This window comes from Oxyura jamaicensis, chromosome 3 (genome assembly GCF_011077185.1).
Source record: "Oxyura jamaicensis isolate SHBP4307 breed ruddy duck chromosome 3, BPBGC_Ojam_1.0, whole genome shotgun sequence".
Taxonomy (NCBI): domain Eukaryota; kingdom Metazoa; phylum Chordata; class Aves; order Anseriformes; family Anatidae; genus Oxyura; species Oxyura jamaicensis.
In genome coordinates, this window is record NC_048895.1 from 67,391,715 (window position 1) to 67,411,237 (window position 19,523).

General features: G+C 38.6%; 1 protein-coding gene across 6 annotated transcripts in view; it reads left to right on the top strand.

Moving 5' to 3' along the window:
• Positions 1-19,523, top strand: part of ROS1 (ROS proto-oncogene 1, receptor tyrosine kinase) — a 75,602-nt gene that overhangs the window by 43,638 nt on the left and 12,441 nt on the right. For 4 of the 6 annotated variants that reach the window (XM_035322393.1, XM_035322395.1, XM_035322392.1 and 1 more), the window contains exons 30-42: positions 1,343-1,575; positions 2,276-2,446; positions 3,502-3,679; positions 4,150-4,267; positions 7,145-7,332; positions 7,939-8,028; positions 8,697-8,832; positions 9,246-9,408; positions 9,684-9,748; positions 12,398-12,527; positions 13,627-13,724; positions 14,297-14,500; positions 15,606-15,740. In XM_035322393.1, coding sequence (XP_035178284.1) covers positions 1,343-1,575; positions 2,276-2,446; positions 3,502-3,679; positions 4,150-4,267; positions 7,145-7,332; positions 7,939-8,028; positions 8,697-8,832; positions 9,246-9,408; positions 9,684-9,748; positions 12,398-12,527; positions 13,627-13,724; positions 14,297-14,500; positions 15,606-15,740 — 1,909 coding nt within the window. The remainder of the gene's footprint in view (positions 1-1,342; positions 1,576-2,275; positions 2,447-3,501; positions 3,680-4,149; positions 4,268-7,144; positions 7,333-7,938; positions 8,029-8,696; positions 8,833-9,245; positions 9,409-9,683; positions 9,749-12,397; positions 12,528-13,626; positions 13,725-14,296; positions 14,501-15,605; positions 15,741-19,523) is intronic. The other 2 variants (XM_035322397.1, XM_035322398.1) reach the window with 2 other exon arrangements.

The window sequence follows — 19,523 nt, forward strand, 5'->3', positions numbered from 1 at the left end:
CAATAGAAAAAAAATAATGCCGAGTTCGGGCATTCCATATACAAGTTCAAAGTTTGTTATCTCAAAGATTCAAAAGAAGGTTTGCTCTTTTTCCAAAACAGTTAGTGAGTAACCAGCTGGCATGGACAACAGACCAACAACAACCTAGTTTATTGTTTACATAGCTCAGTTAGAACATATATTTCTGAGCAAAATTGTAAATGATGGCAAACAATGTTAGGAAAAAATTTCCTGCTAGTTTCTTTTTTGTGAAGAGCCTCCATAACAAGCCATTTTGCTAAATATATCTAACTTTGTTCTTGGAATCTAAAAGCATCTGTCATAATAAACAAAAAATCTCTTTAATTGTAACATTCTAAATTGGACTAAACAAATAACTGAGGAATATATGGACTGAATAAAAAATGAGCCTGGGGGTCTTTTTTTTTATCTAATAGGCCTTCCAATTCCATCATGCTTACACGGTGTATTTGTAAATATTTTGATTTTTTTTTTTTGGTTAAGTTACTTACTGGCAGTCCAGAATAAAGTATTTCTGTTCATCACAGAAAATGGATTTAGCGCATCTCCAAAATTTAGAAAACTTATTACATTAGGTGGATATGCAATGTTTTACTATGTTGTTATCTATCTTCTCTTAACTGACAATTAACAGTCACGTCTTAGGTGAATTTAAGCTCTCTGTCAAAGGCCACTCTCATGATATATGAGATGTCCTGAGTTTAATGATTTCTTTTAAAGAAAGGAGAATACATAGAAGATATGCAACAGCTTAATTTTCCTAGAGGTTTTGGTATAAAGTGTAACTTTACTTCTAACTTTTAGATCAGACAAAAAATAAACCAGTTACACACTATATTGGAACTGCACAATTTTTAGAGCCCAAGCTGAGCAATTCAGTTCATCTTTGAATGTATCTTTTAACTAGTATTGCAAGATATCTTAAAATTTAGGTTTTTCTTCTTTCAGCCTTTTGTGTTTAAAAAAAAAAAGACTTTCCAATTGGGATAGCAGATAGGTACATTTTAGTGTATAACCGAGTAAACATCATCACAAACTCACATCTGATACTCTGATTAGTAAAGTAGGAGAGAGCAGGAGTTTTGTGATATGACTATAACAGTATAGGACATATAGGTATAGGACAGCAGTTTTGTTTGTTTGTTTGTTTTGTTTTGTTTACTTACATGGTATGATAGCCAAGGATACTACCATATTCACATACTTATAAATGTTTTCCTTCCTCAGTGACATTTCTTTATTTATCTAAAAATAAAACAAACAAAAAAAACACAAGTGAGATTGATATTTAAAGGTAGATACATTTCCCTTTTTGTTTCAGTACCAGAGGCAGTTGATTCCATTAAGGCAGTGGTTTTGTCTGATACCATTATCAACATATCTTGGAGTGAACCTCTGAAGCCGAATGGACCTCTGGAATCAATCCGCTATCAAATCTCTGTCAATTTTTTACCTCCTGTCCCAGCAACACCCTTGCGAAAAAGTCAGTTTCCAAATGGGACACTTGCTTGGTCTGTCAGTGGGCTCCAGTCTGGAACAAACAATTTATTCAAGGTATAATGATAAACAGTGTAATCACAACCTGTTTGTTCTCTCAGACATTTTAGAAGTCAGCCAAGGATATGTTGTCTGCAGAATTCACACTGCAGAATCCATCACAAATGCAGTTAGAGTGGTTTTCAGAGTTCGCCTTTGGCCTACAAGAACATTCAGCTGATGGCTGGAGGGGATCTGTTCTGTCCTAAATTTGATTTTGTGCTTTTGTTAATAATTTGGATGGTGTATATATATATACATATATATATATATACACACATACACATATAAACCTATATGAATGTATGTAAGTATGCATACCCAAACATGTCATATTTAGTTGTGGTTTACTGGAAGTATGCTAAGGCACATTCTCACCTTGTGTTTTTATGACTGTAGAACACTGACCAGCATGTGAACATGTAACATCTGCACGCTGGTGTAAAAGCCTATGGAATTTAGGAAAGGTCTGAAAGAGAAGAGTTTTGGTAGAAAGATAGAATGAGAAACTCAAAAGATTCTCTGATAAGGGGGACTCTAGAAACCATGAACTTCCAGCCTGAAGATTTGTAATTTTGAAGCTGTGGAGCCCAAAATGTTTCATCCTACATTGCCTGAATATTGTGTTGTTTGAAAAACAGCTATTCTTTAAAACATTCTGAGTTGTTACCTTTTCCACCTGGTCTCGTACTGTGCAGTTCATTTCTTTCCTTACTAGGTTCTTGCTTTTCATCCCAATGAGAACTGGTTTTCTGAAAGTGTCCCTGTTACTGCAAAAACTTTTGAGACTCCACCTGCACCTGTCAACATATTCCCCAGAAATACCAGTTTCCAGCTAGAATGGCAAGCTCCTCTGCATGTCAGTGGAACCAGCTTTGAGCTGCGTAAGGTAAAAATACTCCTTTTTTTTTTTTTTTTTTTTTTTTTTTTTTTTTTTTTTTCTTTTTTTCCCAGATCAAACTTAACCCACTTCTCTCCTGGTGAATGAGATAGGGTGGCAGGGTATCTATGAAGAATCTCAGTGGTTAATTTGGGCATGGTGACGTCAGCCTTAATGACTCAGAAGGGGCAGGATGGAGGCAGCATTTGCCAGGAACAAGGGGGAGTGCAGCTGCAGCATTCAATACTCCAAAGTGCCAAAGAACATCCTGGATGACCCCACCAGAATTCCTCCTGGGTCTCCTGTTTCAGTATAGTCCCCTCCCTCTTTCCTCACTGCCCTCCCCCAGCCTAGCTGGTAGTTACAAATCATATGTCCACTCTGCACAAGAAAGTAAAGAAAAGGATTTTCAGCACTAAATGTCAGCTACAACCTGGTATCTGCATTTTATTTTCCTGCTACAGAGGTTAGGAGAAAATGCTGAAGAGAAAAACAGGCCTGGTTGTGCAGACTGGAGAAGCGCTGAAGTGACAGCAGCATGGATGGAAGCTTCAGGTTTTAATTTCTGGACCACTGGACACAGAAAATGTCATGTGCTAATCTGGATCACATAGATTCCTTAATATAGACAATCAGATCCATTAGGCCTACACCAGACATTTCACTTCCGCCCTAAAACAAATGTCATAGCACAATTCTACTAAACTGTCTCCTTTCAATTGCATCGCGGCAAGCTGAACTCACGGGCATGTCACCACAGTGATCCAGAAATATAAGCTGCACAGAGATAAGCAAGGGGAAGGCTCCTTTTGGCTGTGCAAAGGGGTCACTTAATCTGTTGTCCTTTATGGCTGCCAAGGTTTGTAGGTCTCCTGAAAACAAAGAAGAAAACCTAGTTTTTGTGTCCTTGGTCTCTAAGAAGACGAAGTCCTGTAATTGAAACAATACATGCGTAATCTCTCCCCTATGATATTAAAAGGTGGTAAAGTAGTTAATATATCCAGAGATGGACATATTTTCAATAGAGCAAGAATGTTGACCATGATGATATTTTATTTTTCTAGTGGCAAACAAAAAATGACTGGTTTTCTCCTGCAAGCACTACATGCAGCACCGCAGGTCTTATTTACACGTGTAATCTCACAGGAACTCTTCCTTCTACCAACTATCTTGTAAGAGTGACAGTAGTATATGTTACAGGAGTGAAAAGTACTTCCTCTTCAACAATGTTTAAAACTGCAGGTAAGAACGTAATGTAGAATAACAAAATTCTAAGACTATTTTTAGGACAAGAATAATCAAACACAATATTTTGGAAAGCAGGTAATTTTCTTACACTAAGAGGCAATAGTTTTGTGTGTTTGAAAAATAAATAACAACATACCATCTCTGCAAAAATAATGTGAGGAACGAAATTAAGGTTTACTTTCAAGTGGAGCACAGGAAAAAAGAGAAATTGAAATGAAATGTCTATATACATGTGAACTCATAGCTTCTTGTGAAAGGCTGCATGAGAGTGAAAATTTTGAAATTTGTCCATTACAAAGAGAAAGCCAAAGATTCATTTTCGACGGGGATTATTAATCTAGATCCTTTGTCCTTTTGAATGTACAAACAGCCATGTACATGTCCAAAGTTTGTTCCATGTCTGTTAGCTCTTTGTCTTGGTATACATGTTTTAAGTGTTTTCTTTCTTCTCTGTTTGGTCAAAGCTGGTGTTCCCAGTAAGCCAGGCACCCCCAAAAGAGCAGAAAACACTAAAAACTCTGTACAGTGGGAAAAGGCTGAAGACAATGGAAGCAATCTGACCTACTACATCTTAGAGAGCAGGTAAGCCATGTGTGCAGACCAGGGAGCAGCCCAGAACAAACCTGGGTAAGCAGGGGGAGGCTGTCCTAGCAGTTGTGTTTGGCTGTTCCAACTACATGCACGGGCCGGCTAATAGTCACCCACTTTCCTCCAAGGGAGCAGTGGAGTGCTGTTCATCCACATCAGGGAAAATGTCTACCTCTGAGAGAAGAGGGTAACCAGAAGCGATGTGAGCGAGGTCCATGGGAAACAGCAGGTATTCTGGATGTGTGCTCTCCCGGCTGAGAGGCAAACACATCCTCCCTGCAGTACCTGGTTGTGAAAGCTGCATGTTGTGAAGACAAGGGTGATGGGGGGGGGGGGGGGGGGGGCGGGGGGTTGCTATAGAAAGCTACAGAGAGTAGGATGGCTACTCTGCCACTGCCAGACAACTCATATGGTCTGCAAGCCTGTGTCTTGGGAAATTAGGGTAGCAGTCACGAGCTAGGCCTGCAACACATGCCTCAACTTTGGTATGCCAGCTAAAAAATAAGTTTTGAGTTGCCCTTTGAGCCCAAACCAATATGGAAATTTTGGAAAATCCCTTGGAGTTGATTGCTTGTCTTTTTTAAATTATCTTTGCTTGGGCTTTTGCATAAACTAAGAGCAAAAGTATGAAATTTCGGAACTGACTAGCACTTTTTGTTTTCTCCATTTTCAGTATCCAACTTGTGACAATTTTATTTGTTCTGATTTTTCAAAAGGCTTACAGGATTGTGTTAAAATTAGGCTTCATCACTCTTTTTGAAACTGGACAATTTGAATTATGCCTGATACAACTAATCATTTTTGGAAATATGGATCTGAGATCTCAAGGGCTTTCAGTTTGGTCATGGTGGGAAGAGTGAAATGTCAATAATGCAAATAGCCATTCCCATAGGATCTCTTCCTTGGGTAATACAGGTAGCCATTGTTTCCATAAATTTCTAGGAAACATAGAAGAAAATATACACTAGCAACATTTCCAGACCAACCCTGAAATACATGGATGTATCCAGATACATATATTTGGATATATATTGTTGATTAGAAGACTCAGAAATACTTTCAAATCTGAATTTTCAAGCATTTCGTAAATATTCTCAGCTAAAACATATGTAGAAATATCTTAGCATTCAAAGGGCCCACAGAAAACTCTTATAAAATGGTGAAAAGGAATCATAATCTGTTCCCACCAACATGGGATGACTAGATAATTTTTATAGTGCTCTGTCAGCAAATACAGATGGTCTGGAATATAAGTGTAACACTCATTAGGCATCCGCAGTGTTAATTCACACTTATTCCTGCACTAGCATTGTCAAGGTTGTATGGATGGGTTAGAGTATATTGGTGAGGGCAGTGACTTTGAAATTTGTTATTTTTTTTGACCACAGCTCTGGAGAGGTCTGTTTAAGGCAGTCAGTGCAATGCTTAATTTAGGCACTATTTAAAACTGAAGAGATTCCATTTGCTGAGATATTCCTATAATGTTTTAAATGAGCAGTGATAGAGGGAAGTAAGGTTTTAAACTCAGCTACCATTTATTTTTCCTCAGTTAACTTGGTGCTTATGAAAGTTAAGGACTGACAGCGCTGTGGAGTTGAGCATACTTTACTTATATAAGTTTTCACCCAGACATATTTTCCTGGTGCTGTAAGCTTCCATACAGTTCTGTGAGTGTACATCAGCACTGACCTGCATGCTATGACACCACAATAATTTTAATATGCCAGCAGCCACATTGTACCTGTCTTGCTTTGGATGGGAAAAGAAAGGACAGTTCCTTGGCCTGTGTTGGGGCCGTGCTGTAGTTGCTGTGCTCTCCAGGCTCCAGCTTCATATTCATCCTTGGAATCACTGTAACGCTGAGGCTTTTTTTTTTTTTTTTTTTTTTTTTTTTTTTAGTTTAACAAAATATGATTTTCTCATGCAGTTTGAATGTGCATACACTGGTATTTTTGACTGAATTTGACTTTGAGCCTCATGGTACTTTTACACAAGTTAGAAAAAGGTAAAGACAGACCCATAGGATTCTAGAACATATTTGCATAGCCCTTTGAAACTACCCGTTTTTCATACAGCTATGCTAGGGATGTCAACAAGAACATATAGTTTTCACATGTCTTTTTGGTTTAAAAATATTTGGCCTTTTTTTCCGCATTGAAGTATGTTGGGAGAATGACTGACATGTTCATGAAGGTCATTTCACATGAAATATTACAGTCCTGTGTGACATGAAATGACATTTCAGATATGGCCTTTCAAGTTTAAATACGTGGTCTTCTTTTGGTTGGTGAATAATCAGCTCTGAATTTATTGTGAGCAATCAATCTCAGTCCAATGGGGAAAGGAAGAAATATACGCAGCAGTCAGCAGATACTATGGGAAACTGGCTAGCTAAAGAATTGTGTCTTCACTGCCAATGACTTGCTTCCTGTTTAGCTTGTGAAACCTGATGCACAAGAGCCACTGAGTTACTCTAGGCCCAGGAAAGCAAAAACTTCTAACAGTATACAAAATAAATTTAATACATTTATTTATTTATTTATTTTTTTCTAAAAGCTAAATAAGAATGTTTTGAAATCTTGGCTGTACGCTGTGTACTGAAACAGGTGAAAATGTGCTGTAGCTTTGTATTTCTAAAATGTTCTAGCATTACATTTCCCATGACAAGCTAAAGATCTGTGATTCCTAGCATGGCTGAAATGGCATGGTGCAATTTTCTACTCTGTAGCCAAAACGCTGTGAATAGATTGGGCTTTCATGCAGGCAGAGAGATTCTGTGAAGGCTGTGGAACTGAAGAAGGGGGAAGAAGCAGTAAGCAGCCCTCACTGCATTAATAACATACACAGGTAATTTTGATGTGCCTGTTGTAGGAAGCAGACTGAGAGCACCAACAAAATGAAGTCCTTGTGGGTGGTGGTTTACAATGGCTCCTGTGCCAGTATTTGCACATGGAAGGCCAAGAACCTAGAAGGAACTTTCCAGTTCAGAGCAGCAGCTGCAAATGTGCTCGGCCTTGGTGAATACAGTGACACGAGCAAGGATATCGTGTTGGGTAAAGGTATGTCCTGCACATTCTTATTCTGTTAATCAAGTTTTTTATACAGAGTAATTATACTGATTTATGGAGAGAGACCTGCTATTTTATGATAAAGTTGTTGCACAAGTAAAGTAATGTGTCTAAGTGGCTGATCATTAGTAGCATTCAGATGATGAGCCTAGCTGCCAGTGCTTTGTACATAACAGTGGGCCTGAACTTTGTTTCTGCTCCTTTATACTGATTAGTCTCTTGTGACCCTGCAGTCTGCATCATGGTATGATCCTTGAAGTAAATGCAAGCTTCTGTGCTGGGTTAAGATGTGAAAATTACTTCTTGCCATCAGCCAGAATGTTTGACCTACACACTGGGGGTGTTTTTGAAAATCCCATTGTGAGTGGTCAAGCAATTAGCACTTTCTTGTTACATATACACAGTAGGTCAGGAATACTCCAGACCTAGGGGAAGAGAATTAGTTTGACCAAATGGAGATGTCTCCATACAGCCTATAAGAGAGCTTTGTACAGAGTAAAACTTGCACAGCAAGCAGCTAAAGGGTCCTCTCAGGTTTACAGATTGATATGATTCATGTACACAGGCATTTACCAATTTTCCTCTTCTATTTAACAGATAGTGTGACCTCCCCAGACATCATTGATATTGTTGCTGTGATTGGAGCAGTTGTGCTGGGTTTGTGTATGGTTATGCTGTTTGGTTTCGGTATGTGGCTGATTTTTTTGCATACCCTTGGTTTGCCAGGCCTCAGTAAAAGGCAGTTCAGACAGCAGGGGATAATGGGCCTCCAGGTTTAGGGAAATGCTGAACAATCCCCCGTGTGGGAGCTGGGGGGAATTTGTGAGTTTCATCTTTCAAAACCCTAGAGATAGGTGGTTACATTTTCAGTATCTAGGATTCCGTCCTTGGGCATTTCTTGCCGTTGATTCCTTGCAGGGAGAGCACAGAAATGTTGAAGGAGCTCTGACATTCCTGTATCCTTACAAAAACTTGTACTTTGTAATTCTCAAGTTGTGTACTGCATTTGTTCATCAAAAGTTCCCAATTTTCCACTTCTACTTTGTCCCTGAAGGAAGGATGCAGATTACCCTGGGTTGATCCTCTCATTCTTCATCTTCTCTCTGGGACATTGCACCAGCCCTTTGGGTTTGGGTCCTGGCACATTCAGAAGTGGGCACTTGACTGACTTCTCAGTTGTCTGTCTTCCTTGGGAAAAGGTGGTGGCCAGATGGAAATGTCTTGCTTACACGAGCTGCTGGGGGATCGTGCTGAACAGAATAACAACAACAAAAAACACTTGTAGCCTTTCAGCCTACTCACATACTGGTGTACTCTCAGAGTGAAATATCTGGTGGTCTCCTTTTCTGTTCCAGTATGGTACCAAAGAAGGAAATCCAGAAAACCATCCTTAATTGGGCAGATAGTGTTTGTCAAGGAAGATAAAGAATTAGCTCAACTCAGGGGGATGGCTGAACCAGTGGGACTAGCCAATGCCTGTTATGCTGTCAGGTATGTCCTTGGAGCAAATGCATTTTCTGGACAAAAACATGTAAAAGGGCTTCACTGGACTGGTTTTTATCAGTGCATCCCTGATGCCTTGACATGAGGTTGAGGGCCACGTCTGTACAACATGGCAGGTCTGCTCTGAAGTATGCCCTGCCATGCTGCCTCCCTGGTGCATACCCTGGCCTGGATTGCCTCTAGCCCACCCTGCACACTCACTTTAGCAAGAAATGCAAGTGCAGGGGCAGGGAAGGAGATATGGTGTTTTCCAGTAGATTCCAAAACATCTAGATCTCATCTGAACTCCCCTTAAATGCACCCAATGAGACATATAGTACCAGATTCATTTGAGAAATAAATTTAGTAACATTTCAAGCATGTTTAAGTACTAACAAGTGACTAGTATTGCTGTTTTGTAGCACTCTTCCTTCTCAAGCAGAGATTGAATCATTGCCAGCTTTCCCCCGGGACAAACTGAACTTACACAAATTGTTAGGAAGTGGAGCCTTTGGAGAGGTGTATGAAGGAACTGCAGTAGATATCCTGGCAGATGGAAGTGGAGAAACCAAAGTAGCAGTCAAGGTAATCACAGCTGTGTAGTTCTCTGGCAGCAGAATGGGATGGACAGAGAGATTTGGCTCAGAGGTTATACCACCAAAACAGGCATTGTGAGATTTGGATATTTCCTTGAGGGATTTTTTGCAAGTCACTTTAGGCTGAGCCTTTCACTTTGCAATTATTGCTGGGAAATACTGTGTTTAAAGGTTGTGTCTACGTCTGATTGCTTTACTTAAGCACTGTGTGATAAGGGTGGTGGTGACCTAAGTGTTATTACACTTGTGCTTTCTGTTGAGTAGACTTTGAAGAAGGGTTCAACAGACCAAGAGAAGAGTGAATTCCTGAAGGAGGCACACTTAATGAGGTAGGAAAGGCTTTGCCATTGGGTACCCTTTGTAGCTGTTATTATATGAGGGTGGTGGCCTTGAAGAGGAACGAGAGCAACACTTTAAACAAATTGGTGTGGCATTTTCAGCTGTTCTCATGTTTCTGCTAAAAAAAATACTACTGATGAATCTCATGAAAATAAATCTGTAAGACTTCTGCAAAATTTAAGATGCAGACTGCAAGTTCATGTCATGGATCTTTTGGTTTTTGGACCCGAAAAATATTTCAGTATCTTTGCTTCCCTAGAACTAACTTAATTGTTAAAGGTAAATGGGCAACATTTGTCTAATATTGTTTTATGAAAATAAACATACCAAAACAAGCTGATGCCTTGCAGTTTCAATTTACTGAGGAAATTGTTTTTTAAAAATGTGCATAATTTACCACTAGAGGCTGCCACATACTTCTTCTACTAAGGTGTACTCCAAAAAATAATGTATGTCAACAGTACGAGAACTTTGCATGGAAAGGTCAGTGTGTCAGCTAGAAGTCTGGATTTCCAGAGTTTCCAGAGAGAATAATAGAAGTTGAATTTATGTTTTCAGCTGATAGCATAAAACTAAGAATACAGTTAGGCTTTCAGATGTGCTGATCTGCACTTCTTTGACTTCTGTTTCATGAGTGCAGGATTATAAGATTTTGAAAAGGACTTCCTCCTGTACAGGAGAAATGCTATTTTAAATTTGAAATTGGTTTACACAATAGTCTTTTTTTGTTTACTTTTTTGTTTGTTTGTTTTTGTTTAAATCTTACATTACTTTGACTAACTGTTATTATACACTATACAATGAATGATGGAAAAGGCTTGTGAAAACTAAAAGGAAATCATGTTGTTACAATCTAAATTTGTGATGAAGAGTAAGAGTTGTGTGTAAACTTCCTACAGTCTAACTTTATGTATCTGGCAGTCATAAACCTGGTTAAGGACTCTTTTCTGTGTACTATGAAAATTATATGAATTCAAAGCCCCTGAAGTTTCCCCAGTTCTGCTCTTTCTTTTTTTTTTTTTTTTTTTTTTTTTTTTTTTTTTTTCCCGTTCAGCTATTAATCCAAAATGAGAATTCCTGGAAAAATATGTTGTTGAAAATTATATTTAAATATAAACACTAATGTGGGCCCATGCATATAACAATCCAATGAGACATAGAAACAAAGAGTATAGGAAAGTTTAAGTGTTACATATTCACAGGTGTCATTAAATAATAATAATAAAAATACATGTTTTATATGTTTTAAAAGTTTATTTTTTTAATGTGAAAAAGAGTGATTTAATTTCCTCATGGATGGGTTGGATACTTTTCTTGATGTTCATCTGTGAGGTCTCAAATTAAACCAAAGGTAGAAAGGGCACATAAGTGGACCTGACTCTTTACAAACCCTGATGTTCATTGCTTAAATGTTGCTTGCTTCTTGGAAGTGTATTAAAATTCAGTAGTAGTGTTATGCTCTCCCAGTTAAGCAAGGACTATTGGCTCCTTCTATTATTGCTATGCAAAGCTGTGAGCATCTGTATTTCAAACAGTCATTTGATATTGGTGATGGGTGGGTCATTTGTGTACAAATATATGTAGCAAATTCCTGGGTGTATCCCATCACTTGGGAACTAAGGAATGATAGCTCAGTAGAGAAAGGGCTGTGTGAGCTGTAAGGAAAGTGCCAGGTGTTCCTTCCACTGTTTTTGTTCTTGAGAGTGCCAAAATTTGTCTGATTGAGAGGTATGTGCTGGAGGCTGGGGGGGACTGTCAAATTCAAAATCACATTTTTTGCTAAAGAGTTTTTGCCAACACCTAAGATTACACAAATTGAAAGAGGTTAGAAGGAAAATGTTCCTCTGTTGTGTTTGTTTATTTACTCTGGTACGTTTGACAGCCCTTTAGACACCATCAGTTTCCCCAACAGAGTCAGATTTCTCTGTCTGATGGTGCAAGTCCTTTCACACAGCAGAGTGAAGAGAAAACCATTTTTAAACACAATAAATGTGGTTGTAAAAACATGGGCACTGATGGAGTGTGTAAATGCTCTTCATTCCTTGAAAAGTGCTAGATCTCAGAGGGCTGATTGTTCTGTCATAATCCCATTTTTTTGGACACAGGCATTACTAGCATATCTGCAGGTTCTTGTGTGTATTTTGTTTCTCTGTAAAATGTACTGTCAGAAACCATTCTTCTCTGGGTTGTGGGAATAAGAATTTGCACTTTGTGCTTCTGCTTTTCTATGTGCATTTTTCCAAATCAATATTTCATCTGTGATTACCGTAGTAAAAATACTCTATTAAAATAATAGAGATACCTTTAACGTACAGATTCATGTTATTCCTAAATGAGACTGCCATTTGGCTACCGTGCATTGCTTCCTGTAAACATGAAGACATCTGCTTTTAACATGTATGCATACATTAGAGTGCTTGTCAAAGTACAGAGTAAATCTGTGTTTTGAAAGGACGTCCTTAAAATTGTCCCATTACTGAGCAAGTTCAGGCATTTTAAGTTACTAAATCATGATGTTGGTAGAGGCAGGCTTGTAATTGCTAAACTGCTCATTTATTACTTGTAGCTATATGCAAATTATTAACTGTCAACCAATTGGACTTTTCATACATAATCTTACATCATTTCCTTCTCTTTAGTAAATTTGATCACCCCCACATTCTGAAGTTACTTGGAGTGTGCCTGTTAAATGAACCTCAGTACCTTATACTGGAGCTGATGGAAGGAGGGGATCTCCTTAGCTATTTACGAGGAGCCAGAAAGCAAAAGGTAGGGTAAAGACCCTGAAGGGTCTATTTTTAACCTGTAGCTTTGCACTATTTCTCAGTTTTAATCTTCTTCAAAGGCCATGCTGATGCCCAGCTTTTCTGCATCTGCAAGCTCAGACCTGGTTGTTCCTTAACACCCTGGGACCTCAGTGTTGAGTGCTGACCAGGCATGCTGTGAAGAAGATTGAATGTCGTGTTAAATGTCATCAGACCACTGACTGAAATTGTTCTTTTTTTTTTTTTTTTTTTTTTTTCAGTCATTATATGACTACTGAGTTCCTTTCTATGAACACCATGAACGGTGCTTTGAAAAATGATTATACATGATAGCACTTGGTCATCATACAAATGATACATCATGTATGTGGTCCACTAGACCTCACTTTTTTTTTTTTTCTTTCTTTCTTTCCTGCTTTGAATAGTGGAAATATCCATAATGTGATAAGCAGCATCCAAGCACAGAAGAAGATACTGTCCTTGTGCCTGTATCCCTAAAGTCTTTAGAGTAAAGAGGAGAAAAGAATAAAGAATAATTCTCTTTAATTAAGAGGTTAATTAATTTTCATAGGTAGCATGTCGATTAAAAGAGTGAATGGTAGGATTTTATGTCAAAGGGGCTTGACACTGAAATTTTATAGCATCGTAGCAATCATCTAATTTATGTAGACGATCACATCAAATCCACAGTCATTATTGAAGTCTACGGATAAGTATATATATAGATGTATTCTACTGGAATAACATATTCTCTTAATACGACAGCAAGCAAACCTGATATGATAGTGGGAGGAAATTTTTGGTGTCCCATTTCTGCAAGTACCTGCAAGTACAACAAAGAAGTGATTCTGAAGTCCCTAGGATATTCTTAGCCCCAAATCAAAGAACAGGATGTGTTCACCTGCCTTGCAGTGCTGTGATTTAACAGTTTACCCTGCAAGTAATTAGCATTTGCTCTAATGGCATACAGATAGTTTGCACCTGTTTTGGAAAAATCCTATAAATTTCAAGGAGATAACAACACTGTCTTTGTATAGGGAGGCTGTTATTCTGACTTTGTAAAGCTGGAAGATATGGGTAACTTCTGCCTTTGTTACTTGTAGCTCCAGAGTTCCTTACTGACAGTGACTGACCTCTTGGATATATGCTTGGATATTTGCAAAGGCTGTGTCTATTTAGAGAAAATGCGCTTCATACACAGGTACAGAAATTATTTTCTTAGCCTTCTGGGGCTTACCCACGGTATCATGAGTAATTATCTTACCTAGGAAAGGTGTCACAATATAATAACAAAAGTGAGAGCCTGGATTAAAATAACGTGATGCTTTTCTGTTAAAATTACTTACCCAGGACCCATTGCACTCTAGGCAAGAATGCTATCCCTTACAACAAAGAGAAGGGCAAGTGGGCAGATCCTTTTATTGTCTTCATCTGTCTAAATGGATGATCGTAGAGGACACCACGTCAGACTCAAAGGTGCAAAGGGAAAAGACAAGAGGTGATAGGAATGAGCTGCAGCCAGGGAAATTAGATAATATTGCTCACAATGAGCAGGATCAATCACTGGAATGTGTTGTCCAGCAAAGCTGTGGCACCTCCAGCCTTGGAGGTATGCAAAACTTAACTGGGTGATGCCCCAGACACCTGATCTAATCTTGAGGTGGGCACCCTTCTGAACAGGGTGTTGAAGCAGCTAATCTCCAGAGGTCTCTTCTGACACGAGTTATTCTGCAATGTTAACTCCATCCTCTTGTTTTCTGCCTTATAAATCAGGGACCTGGCTGCTCGCAACTGCCTTGTGTCTGAGAAGGACTATGAGAGCTGCTCCCGGGTAGTAAAGATTGGTGATTTTGGACTTGCCAGAGATATCTATAAAAATGATTATTACAGGAAAAGAGGAGAAGGCCTACTCCCTGTCAGATGGATGGCTCCTGAAAGCCTCATTGATGGTGTCTTCACAAATCGCTCTGATGTCTGGTGAGTTAGAGCAGTCAAGAGCAGTGGGGATAGTAATAGTAAATCCCACAGCAAGAAAATATTGGTTTGCAGCAGCAATAATAAATTTGTATATTTCCAGCTCCAATCATTTATAAGCTCAGGCAGATTTCTTCCTAGGTGATATTTTAATGAGCTAATGAAAAGTTTGGCACAAGGACAGTACCCACATGGAAGTATTTCTTTCCTTAATGCTTTGAGCTCTAGCCTTGGATTCTGGCTGGAAAGAATTAGTGTCACTCAATCAAACAATTTTGTACAAGGCCTACAATGTGATTTTTGCTTGCTTGAGCAGTGAATTGCTTGTATTCCTTTCCACTTTGTTTTCCATTAGGTTAACTGACGTTTCCTTCCTACCAGCAAACACTTTCCCCTTATCATTTTATCCTGTTCTGGTAACTTTGAAATTTCTCAACATCATCAGGGGAAGTTCATAGTAGTTTGCTATGGTGGTTTACTTGAAGTGTATATATGGATGGGCTTGGGTTTTTAGTGAAGAAGCAGAGACCCACTGCCAGAAGGCCTAGAGAAAACCAGACCAAACCAGATCCTGTAAGCTTGAGATTCACATGATTTTAGATTGGGTAACTGTGAATAAGAACGGGTGGGCTGTAGCACACTAATCTTGCTGAGGTCTGCAGCTTTCAGTTTAATTACTGCTCTTGCATTTATCTAAGAAAACTATTTCATGCCCTGTACCAAACCCAATGAGGCACTGATTGCTTTATGAGTGGTGCTTAGGAGATCTTGTAAGTGTCTCTATTTCCAATGACAACTCCACATATTTCTAAATGCTTGGTTAATTGAGGACATGCTCAAGCAGAGAGTAGTGCCCAGGGAAGCTGTGGGTACTCATTGTCTTCTAAGCTCCATCTCAGTGAGTCTGGGAAAGAGTGTCTGTTCCACATGTTTATTTTAGTTATTTCAGAGGCTGGCAATGTATGAATTGTTTCACATAAAATTAAAACTACTTACTCTTATTGTATCTGAGTCTTATTCTTAGATTGGAGTCATTTTAGTTAAGTGTTGACAGGGAGCTTGCTCGTCATCACATTGGTAATTAAAATTTATTGTTGGTGCTTCTTAGGTCTTTTGGAGTTTTAATGTGGGAAACATTAACCTTGGGTCAACAGCCATATCCAGGTCTCTCCAATATGGAAGTTTTACACCATGTACGATCAGGAGGAAGGCTGGAATCTCCAAGCAACTGTCCTGATGACCTGTAAGTTAATTTTGTTTAAATATTGTTCATAATATTTATGAGACATCAAGAGGGTTATTGCGCTCAGGCCATCATTTTGAGTCTACTTACCACTCATTCAGAGTTCAACAACCTCCTTTTTTCTTTTTTCTTTTTTTTTGTTTTTTAAGACAGAACTGCTTGCACTTGTAGCTGCCAGTTGCTACTAACTCATCCAGTAGTACAGTACAGCCTGTGAGCGTGAACTTCAGTGACAGCTGCAAACTGAGTCTTGAAGTTGAAAGGCTGATACGTATTGGTCTTTTAAACAGGATTTCAGAGATAGTATAAATTAAGTCTTGGACATAAATCCAGCAGAGGCTGAGGATGCCTGATCAGCCAGTTCAGTGTTGGTTAGAAGTTAAGATGACTGTAAGGAAAAATTTACCTGTCTCTCTTATACCATGTGCCTACAGTAGCAGATATAACTGGCTTTCTCATTGATAGCTGCAGAAAATTGGCTAACATTAGATTTTATGTGGAAAATAAACCATACTCTCTTTGCAGATCTCTGTCAAAAAAGACAGCAATAAAAGCTGAAGCTGAACAAGAGTGAATTCTGCACTGCTGCTTAGTCTTTAAATGAGCCAGATAAACAAAGCTTTCAGTTTCCAACTGGTTCTTGAGCACAAAATTCAGATGCAATTAATATATATATATATATTAATTATATATTATTATATTTTTTATATATAATATATATTATTTAATTATATATTAATTATATATAATATATATATATATAAATTGCATCTGAATTTTGTGCTCAAAAACCATATATATATATAGTGGATCAAACTCGTACTGGCCAGAAGTGTATGAAGGAGGAAGTTGAACCTGAGCCCAATGATCACTCTGTATTGTCTAATTTAATGTCTCAATTCCTATATGCCCACTCTGCAAAAGCAGTCTCAGCCATGTGCTTGATAGCTGGTCCTACAAATGGAAGAGGCTACTTAAAGTGCACAATTCTTACTCCTGGAGCTGAGAAAATGGTTTGAGAGTAATTCTGTGATTGGCAAGACCGCATCTCTGTGACGGGTCTCACATCAATTACAATGTTCTCAGTTCCAGAAGGTATGATAATTTATCATTATCTGGGTATAGATAAAATACCATATTAACATTTCCTTTTTTTTAAAAAAAAAGGAAAAAGAAAAAGAAACTTCAGCACTTGGAAGAACTAAAGACATTAGGATTTTGTTTTAAGAACAGAGTTCAAACTGGAAGTGACAGAACAAATGAGAGCCCAAGAGCAATTTCTGTTCCAGTATTTTCTGCTGAAAAATGTTTCCGTAAAGATTGACTCACACCTGACCTTTAATATAAAAGCATGGTAGATAAGGTATACTCATGAAACTAGTTTGATATTCAAGCCTACACAAAGGCTTATAAGCTGCCTTTAAAATGGTTGACCATATCTTCAGCATAATCAAGGAAACTTTGAAGTGTTTTTTTTAAAGTCACAGATCTCAGAAATTAGTATAGCAGGTAGGCCTTAAACACAGGTCCACACGTTGTAACTTGTAGAATCAGGACCTAATAGCCGTAACCTAGTTTTTGAAAGCCAAGGGGCTGAATGAGCTCTTAGATTCTTGTACCATCTTTTTATCTCATTTGGTGAACACTCAGCACCTGCATACAGCTTGTCAGTAGCCTAAATAGCTTTTTGCTACTTTGTTCGGTCATTAATGGCATGCTGGGATTCTTGACATTCCTGCTTTCCTCCGTGTGGTTTTGAACCTGCATCAGGACATCAGCAGTCAGTAATTGTCTCCTCTGCACTTTGGCTTCCTCATTGTCATTTGACAAAACAAACCATCACTGATAGGAAGAGAGTTCAAAGGCCAAACTACTTCAGCTGAGAAGTGTTTAGGAATCTGTGGTAGGCTTACACTGCAAGGGCAAGTAGGGTTGACACAGAAACCTCGGGGTGTAAAAGGCATTAAGGAAGTAGATTTGTTTTTATTTATGAAGCAAAGGGAGACAAGTTCTGCCCCTTATTTCCCCAGGATATGATTCCAGGTCCACAAGATATTACTTCAAGGAGTAATCATCTGCTTTCCCCTAGAGAAGTATGGATATGTAATGAATTAGTAATGAATGGTAATGAATTGAAAAGGGGGCTTTGGGATCTGTAAATGGGCTATGTTTATTGAAACATGAATCAGATATATGAGTGGCACTAGTTTTGCAGTCAGAGACACGCATCTGGTCACTTTGGTGTGAGGCTTGCATGCAAGAGCATGGTGACGTTTGGGCAGAACTGAGCTCATTTAACAGATCCTGAAAAACTGCAATTGCAATCAGAAGAATTTGTACAAGTGCAATGTCACTTACTGACATGAAGCTGCAGTTTCACCAAATGCTCACACCCTTGCAAAACTGTATGACTGAGTTTGCTGAAGAAACTTTTGATAACTACAGACTTTTGCTCTTCGATTGTAGGAAAGTTCCCCTGGAGGTTTTGGAGGGTGGGGGACAAGAAAGGCTTGTTCAGAATGTATCAAGTGGGACTCTATTTGATTCTAACAATTTTTCTAATTTTCTAAGAAAGTCCCCACATCAATGATATTTCTCATTTTGTGTATGAGAAAATGCCAGTTCTTTTTTTTTTTTTTTCATTAAATATCTCCTCTCTGTAATAAAACTGAATGGCTTTGTAAAGCAGATTGTCCAGTAAAAAGATTTTTTATTTAAAAAGACAGAGGTTGGTCTTAGGAAAGCAAAAATGTTCAGAATCTGCATTAGTCAAGCTTTTGTTTCATAAGTGACTCACGTATCATTTCTTATTTCTTTCTCCCTCTGCTGGCTAATGGCTGTTTCTTCCTTTCTATCAGAGCAGTAGTGTATAAAGCAAGCTCTGAACACTTCATTGCTACATCTTGCACAAGGCTCTGCTCATCAGGGTCCAGGTGCTAACCTGGAGCACAGCACCTGAGCTCTTGTTCTTTTGTTGGGTATCCTGCAAATCAGCCTGACAAGAAAGTAGATCGTTTGGCTTCCAGCATCCAAGACTGGCTTTTGAGTTGAATGTGACAGACTTTTTTTTTTTTTTTGTCAGCAGAAGAAAAACCAGATTAGTTCACCTCATTTTGAGTCCAGTTCAGTACTTTTCCATCTATATTTCCAGTGTCATCAATAACCAGTTCACCTAAAAGTAAGTAAGGAGAGGAAGTGATTCAGTGTGTCAGGAAGTCACTACCACTTTTTAGATTCTTAAAACAATTTTTCAAGTTTGCATTGAATTCTTTTGAAAAGCCAGCATCACTCTGCCAGTTCTGCAACTGCATGATACAGGTTGATGAAAAGTGGTTCTGAAACTATTTTTCTATTTTTTTTTCATTCAACTACAATGATTTGATGAAAAATATCATAAAAACAGTAATAGAGAGACTTCTCTCAGCTGTCACCAAGAGTTTTGTAAAACACTGAATTGTGGCGAAGGACAGCCGTCTCATTTTTAATGTGGATAAGTGAGGATCTGAGCAAGCCAATTCATTTCACATAACTCAGTAACGCCTGGTATCACATAGCAGCAAGTCTCTGAAGCTGTTTGTCAGGGAGGATTTGAACTTAGGGCTTAGAGGTGAATACTCTGCATTCCCGTAACAGCTTCCTGAACCATCCTTTCACTGACTGCTTAAATGCTGCACTCCAGTTTTGAAACCCTAAGACCCCTCTCCTCTCCCAACACTTAGCATATCCAGGTGCTGGCTGGGTTTTGGTTTTTAACCAGGCTCCCCCTGGCTTTTGTAGGATTTG